This window comes from Meleagris gallopavo, chromosome 1 (assembly GCF_000146605.3).
Source record: "Meleagris gallopavo isolate NT-WF06-2002-E0010 breed Aviagen turkey brand Nicholas breeding stock chromosome 1, Turkey_5.1, whole genome shotgun sequence".
NCBI lineage: Eukaryota > Metazoa > Chordata > Aves > Galliformes > Phasianidae > Meleagris > Meleagris gallopavo.
In genome coordinates this window covers 131,319,378-131,326,862 of record NC_015011.2, presented here as the reverse complement: position 1 = coordinate 131,326,862, position 7,485 = coordinate 131,319,378, and the positions used below count along the sequence as shown (strand labels likewise).

General features: G+C 41.1%; 1 protein-coding gene across 1 annotated transcript in view; it reads right to left on the bottom strand.

Annotated features, from left to right (window-relative positions):
- The window catches only part of LOC109365369, a 12,626-nt gene extending 5,192 nt beyond the window's left edge, over nucleotides 1-7,434 (bottom strand). Inside the window, exons 1-2 of the mRNA XM_031557585.1 lie at nucleotides 7,243-7,434; nucleotides 207-462 (exon numbers count right to left, since the gene is read on the bottom strand). Of these exons, the coding sequence (XP_031413445.1) occupies nucleotides 207-462; nucleotides 7,243-7,434 (448 nt within the window). The remainder of the gene's footprint in view (nucleotides 1-206; nucleotides 463-7,242) is intronic.
- Nucleotides 7,435-7,485: the final 51 nt, after the last annotated feature.

Genomic DNA, 7,485 nt, shown 5'->3' with positions numbered 1-7,485 from the left:
CAAAAAAAAAAATCCTAATAAAAACATCACCATTCATTCGCGCACCTTTAGGCACCCTCGCTTGATTTTTTTCCCCTCTCGCTCTCTTTCCATTCCCTATCCGCCCTCGGCCAAACGGACCCGTTCCCCTCCCCACCCCCAACCCCGCTCCTCCGCGTTATCCCAGGTGCAACCGGATGACAGAATCAAAGCCGGTTCCGATTTACCCCCGTTGTCCTCCTGGGAGAGCTCGGAAGGCTCAGGGACGGCTCGAGGTGGGGCGATGCTCTCCCTCTCCCCATGTGCTCGGCGAGGTGGCTGCCTCCCACCCGCCCTCCGCGCTGCCTTCCCCTTAATTGGCTCTATCTTGATGTGCACTTGTTTTGTTTTGCCTGTTTTAACATTGGGGACGAGATAGGCAGAAAAAGGAGCGTTTGACTCGGTATGTCTCTCTGATTTTTTTTTTTTTTTTTTCTTCTCCCCCTTCGGAGGTTGATTTGCATTTGAGGTCTAATTCATATTTCAGAATCCTGGCGTCTGAGGGCTGCGTAGCGCAGGGCATTCTCTGCTGCAGCTGATCAGGAGCTTCTCCCGGTGTTCTCTCCGCGCAGTAGAATTTCATTGTGCTCACGAGTGATGGGGATTTGCATTAGTCATTTTGCAGTTTATTTTTTTAAAGAATTCGGTCAAATTTTAATTTTAAAAACCCATCTTTTTTAACTGCCAAGGGAACAAATGCCAAGCATTATAAAGGAGGATAGCTCACTAACAACGCTGCAGACTCAAAGTTTGAGGCACCGGCTATATATGCCTATAAATGTATCAATCTGCATTCCTAGGAGTTGGATTTCCAGCTCCTCAACATTTGATTTTGATGACCACACAAACACTGGAGCATATTTATAATTTCTCACATCTATTCAAGGTGATTTTCCTGCTGTTTGCTACTCTTGCTCCAGCGCTTTGTAATTATTTCACTCCTGAAAGGCATTTCATAGGATTATGTGCTGCTTTACTTATTAAAAGCTTTCAGGCTGTCCAGGTATAACTTCCAACCACATCCCTGGAAGTAGTTATGCAGCCATGTGGATTTTATGGAGAGATTATAAAAGATACATGCTCATATAAAAAGATTCCGCTTTATATACACGGTCTTTCAGTTCTTTGGATGTGATGAGGAATCCACCTACACGTGGGCCTTCATGGCTCCTTTAAGGAATACCTTCACATATTTTTTTATGTACGTGAAACGAATTTTATTTATGTATATAAAGCGATTACACGAATGGCATATGTTGTGTAATATGCACAGAAGACATTTCCAGTGTCTCTGTGCACACACATGTATACACGTGTGTGATGGGATACATCACGCTGCTTTAAGGGAGAGTACACCAAATACAAAACATTCATAAAGGATCATCTGTGGAGGCTGTTAGTTCACTGGGATCTTGCCTCTACCTCCTTATAGAAGTCACCGAAGTTACAGACTTTCCTGTATATACCTGCGCTCAGCCCCTATCTCAGCATGGAGATAATTGTGCTTGCATATTCGTCCTCATAGCACTCACTACACAGGGCTTTGAATCGTACCTAAAAAGACGCTGCAGAGATTACAAAAATCTTGTAAAATAATAATGGAAAGTGGAATTTTTTATAACGCCAACAACTTTAGCATGATTCTCGGCATCAGCAATTTAGTGCAATTTTATTTGTCTGAACTGGAGTGATATTACAAAGTGAATTAATAGAACATTACTACAGGAAAAAAGAAGCCTTTGAAATACGAAGTGCCTCTAACTTGAGATGAAACCTGAAAGTCAGTGAATAATATATGGGAAATATTAATATTTTAAACGTATCATATTTAAAATTGCTGTGAACTTAAGTAAGGTTTCATAGCAAGAAAAAACAAGTAATTCGTTTGAGATTCCAGATTTATATGTGCCATTTCACAAATGAGGCAATTCACCAAAGAAGTGAGGTCAGGTATGTAAGCCTATTTTGCCATTTTGCATGTGGAATACAGTCATTATGGAATATAAATTTAGTTCGGGAAGTGTTAAAAAAAAATATATCAAAAAATGCTTGCTTTCTTTTCTACTGCACTGCAAAGAAAATATTTTAAAGCAGCTGAAGTGATACAGTGCATAACACCTACCTGTGCTTTTATACTTAGTGAAGCCGTGCCACAACGGGACATTTATAAAAAGTATGAAGTCAAATAATGCAGTAACACTTTAAATGTAGAATGGGAGTTCATACTGCTCAGCCTGATGTTGTAGAAACGAGCCCTGTAGTGCTTGGCATTGCGTTACCACAAAATTACTCCTGCAAGAGAAGTTAGGGAGAGAGGAGCAGGGATGAACCCTTCGCTTCAGTTCAGGGGAGGTGGAGGTGCCGCTTTCTGCCTTGCCATTGGCTTTAGTGGGAGGATGGTGCGGCACTCAGTCCTCTCCTTAACACCAGATCTCTGCCCTGTTCTGACCCAAAGGAGATCCAGCCTGCCCCGTTCTCTGAAGACACCTGGAATTGGGCCTCAGTGAAAAGAGCGGGGTCTGGTCTTTGGTCTTCTCCCTGGTGTGACTCCTTTGGACCCTAATAGAAGTGAAGGGGTTGTTGTTGTATGGTTGGGACCTCAAATGGGAGTTCTTCTGGGCTTAGCTCTGACGGCCATGCCGACTTTGCGCTTATGCCTAAGAAACCTGCGGTTCATACCCTCCATTCAGTGAACCAGGCCACTAACAATGTGAGTTGATACGTACGATACCTAGGGTACATATGATTGAGCATTTTGAACAGCTAAGGCAAAAAAGAAAAAAAAAAAAAGTGTGTTTGCACCAGTGGAAAGCACTGGATGTGTATGAGCTTAGCAAAGAGGGAAATGACACCTTCTGGCAAGTGCTACGGCTGTCATGAGGACTATAAACACCTAGAAACCGTCTTGCTGAAGGACAGCAAAACCCGGGAAGTCTGTAGCCTGCTTCCCAGCAGGAGCTAGTCACAGGTGCCACAGGAGAGGGCAAAAGTTGGTTGCTGGGGGTGAGGAAACATGCCTGTCACCCTCCAGGTGGCAGATCTCTTTCTCTCCACTTTGCCCAGAGCTCTGGGACGTTTGATATAACTCCCCAAATTGCTTCCAGCTCGTTTCAGTAGCTCCTGTTTTTGTTATAAGCACCCAGTTCCCTTCTGAAGCTCACTATAGATATTTTAGATTCAAAATAATGGTGATGGAAAAAAAATGTTTTCCTTTTTTAAAACAGTTTTATCATTTTACCACTCTTTGTTTAAATATACGTTTCTCTGCTGTGAAATAACTTTTCTTTCTATATCTATAGCCACATGCACAATGCTAACTCATACTAGAAACAACATTTTAAAACTGTGTCATGCTTATAGGATAATTATTAATCTTGTCAGAATAAAAAGCACACTAAAAGGGCTCCTCACAAAAATTTGTACCTTAGTGGTTTTGGAAGTTTTTTTTTTTTTAAAGTAATGAGACGTGTCATAACAGCAGAAGGAGCTATACAGTATACAGAGTGCTAGTAAAAGTGTACGACTCCTACAGGACTATTTAGAAATATACAGAGATTAATTTTTCTCCTTTTGGTTAGCAGAATACCTGATGAAAAGGTATGTTTTTATTTTTATTCCTACTTGTGTCTTACAGTTCTATGAAGACAACGTGGAATTACAAATTCAAAATTTTAGTGGCTATAAATGATATAAAAATAAGGAAGAGAAATGTTCACGTTATGTATCTGGAGGGATAAATACACAATAATCGTGCAATTTGATGGCAGAAAGAATAACAATTTGATAATAAAACCAACACTAAATACAAACAGGATAATATTATTCTAGTGAGAAAAATAGCAACTAAAATGATGTAACGAAACAACGCTTTTGAAAATCTCTCTCTTGTTTTCTCTGTTTAGCTCTGTTTTCAGTTGCTGTTAGTGAACAACTCAGTCAAAACTTTTCCACCTTGGTTTTCATATCCCATATCTACAAATCCAAAAATGTAACCGGTAGCAATCCCAGTGAATGTTAGGAAGGTGGTTTTACTGTTTGTCGCTTGGGATTTGCTGGAGATCTGGTTTTGCATATGCTTACTCATGGGCTTAAAATTGCTGAGATATGCGAGCAGTATCTGTAGGCTCACTTACTGACTTTGTGCAGAAAGACCAGTGTTTTCAAATCGGGAGTTTGTACATGCAGGAGAAGGGCTCTTTTCTCTATAGGTGTGGGGCATTTCCATCTTCATTTGACTTCAGTGAGAATTGTTAAAACTCACAATTTTCAAAAAAAGAGGGGCTGCTTTTCTTGAGCAAGTCTAATGTGGATATGGAAGTCTGACTTCCTATATCTCTGTTTGAAAAAAAGTGGAAAAATGCTATCTCTGGAAATCTTCCCTTCCCTTCCCTTCCCTTCCCTTCCCTTCCCTTCATTAGGTTTAGCATCAGTTCTATGGATATATAAACATTAACCTACCTTTACCATATAGTAACTGTTAGCTTTGCCTTTTACTTCACAGGGGTAGAAGAAACGATTAAACCAAAACTACCCTGAAAAAGAAAAAAAAGACATCAATAATATAAATTGTTGTTCATTACTCAATTAAGAAAATAAGAAGATTGGAACATCTATAGGGGGGATTATGATTTTAAATGCTGATGTTTTGACTTTTTGAAAATTAGGACATTAGTACTAAATGATCCCACGTATTTCTTGTTGGCATTAGGAAATAATCACATGCAAAGTCTGAAGGCCTGTTTGAGGGACAGCTTCCTGCACTGTGGCACGCTGAAACCTGAGGAAAATATTTGGGCTGTTTGGAGGGACTGACGGCAGTGGGAGAGGGGACAAGGTGTGTTGGGGAGGCACACAGTAGGCAGCCTCCGCCAGGCTTTGTGTTCAGAAGGGGAGAATGGGGAGAGCTGAGCCAGATGAGCAGATACTGGTGGAAGTTCCCTCAATACAGCAGGACCAATTCTGTGGTCAGTTTTGGCAGGATGGTGCTGAGCAGGAAGCAGCAAACAGGTCCGATCCAAAGGCCGCTCTGTGCACAGCCGCTGGGCCTCGGTACTCATTGCTTTGTCTGCAGGTTGGGGCTGCAACAACACAAATGAGTCTCCCCTCCTAGAGAAATCCCTAAAATCAGTCAAATCCACAAAATCATGTCCCCGGAATGTGAGCTGTGCCCCTCGTTGTCCTGCTTCATGGCAAAGGCTCTGCAGGATATACCTGTCGTGTCTGGGCATGCCTACAGGCCACAGCCCGAACTTTGCTCTTTGATTTCATCCCTAACCAAGCTTATGAGCTTTTCTATTTTCTTTTTCTATTTCTTCTTTTCCCCAAAAATCTTTGCTTCATTTACAAATGATTGTGCTCTGCTCAGCACCAACTGTCTTGATAGGTTTGAGGTCCCTGGGAAACCTCAACGCGCATTTTATAAACGCAGTAAGCAAAGCACACCAGCATATTAATAGGTAAAAGGCATTTTAAAGGGGCACTGCCACTTGGTAATTTAGTCTGGTAAAATATATCAGCCGAGAGCAGTTTGGGGGAGTTTCATCAAGCCACAAGTGTTCTTTGCAGTGTAAGGCTTCTGCATTTTAATTATTATTTCTTTTTCTGCCACTGTGGCTCTGTAAAAGATCCCTGGAGACAATGAGGTCTGTGACACTGAGGGACAGGTTGCACTGACGCTGCACAGAGAGCCATAAAAAGCACAAAATGGGCACAGAATAACACGCAGAAAGAGAAAAGAACGGCTTCTCTAATTTGTCGCATTTGTAGTAGTTATGTCAGGAGCGGGTAAAAAAAAAAAAGCAGGCAGAAATGGGATCTCTTAACTGACAGAACCTCTTTAAATGTGCTTGAAGAACCATCTCAGGGAAAAAAAGTAGGAAAAAAAAGATACGCTGCACTGTTCTGGATTTTATTTGTTTAAATGCAAATTTATGGAGCTGGCCACACACCAAAAATTGGAGAGTTTGGTACTGCAGTTGTTTTGGTGTATTTTTCAGCATTGTAATGGGCTACAGGGAGACAAAGGAGAATATGAATATATGGCAGTTGATACTGAGATTTGGGTGACATTTTTGCTTGTTGCAACTGTCATTTTTAAAAATCCATTTTCATCCCATCACGTTATTGAATCACAGCAGACGTTGATACATAAAAGCTGGAATTATTTAATAACCAAAATTAGGAGTGGTTTTTGTAGCGTATTTCTTGTTACCAACCCCTTGACTGATCATGAATCCTAAGGTCTGGGATCACGAAACCTAAACTTCCCATATGAAACCAAACTGCCCATAGGTTAGGGGTAGGCTGGGTAAGAAGAAGGAAACTGGTTTCTTTTTAAAGCAATAGAAAGCATGCTGTTTCATGGGGCATCAAAAAGCGAGCTCAAGTGTAATGCTACTATCACACCTTTCAGAGCATTTTTATTTCAGGAGTCCATCCCCAGTTTTAATCTGAAGGAGCTACTTTTGGGAATTACATTTACAGTCCCGGTGTTTGACTGCTAAGGAGGAGGTGTGCCCTTTGTCCATACCTGCAGATGGTTTGGATGATTTTACTTTTTGGAGGAAAGCACTCCCAATGGGCTGCATTCAGAAAATGCATTCATAGCATTAGTACAGAACTAAGTTACAAAAGAATATTAATCTAATACATTCCAGAATTCAAATATGTGTGATTAATAAGCATTATTATCTATAAATAAGGCTCTAATGATACTTTGGCAGTGTTGTAAACACAAGAATCAGAAGCAATTATTGTCATTATTGTTCTGCAAGTACTTTCCATGAATACCAAATGGATATTACTGTCCAGCTCCTTGGCACATAGAGATCCTGTAAAGAAACAGTTGTCAGTCAGTAAGGTCTGGCCGGCTGTTGTTAACTACATTTGTCTAAAATGCAGTGTACCTAAAGACTGAGCATGGGAGGCATTGAAAACACAATGATTGTTGATTTAAAAATTCTTCTTTTGTCTTTTTCAACCCACAGTGTTATGTTAAATAAAGCCTATGAGAAAGTTTTCACATTCTGTGAGATAGACTGTTTGTGTGATGGTTGCGATTAAAAAAGCTACCCTTCCTTGTGCGAAACCCACAGAGGTGAGAAAATTCCAGATGAAAGGTGGAGTGAAAATAATTACAAAGCCACCCTCCAGCTATTAGAGGTAACCTGCAGATCATTCTTAAGGACGTGGGATAAAAGGGACGTTTGTCTCCACCATGTTTACCTCTCTGGAGTTTTTACAAGTCTCATAGACTAGAGTCATGCTGGTGGCCTGGTCCCATTGCTGTGACACCCCCATTTGCCTTCCTTTGGCAGTCTCACCTCCCTCACGAAACCACACCATTTTAGACAGCGCCAGCCAACAGCAGCATTTTGTGGTGGGTGTCATGTTGTTCTTCAGATGCCAGGGTGTCATCGCGAGCAGGAACAGTGTGGGTCTGACTCTTCGATCCTGCTGAAAGAAAAG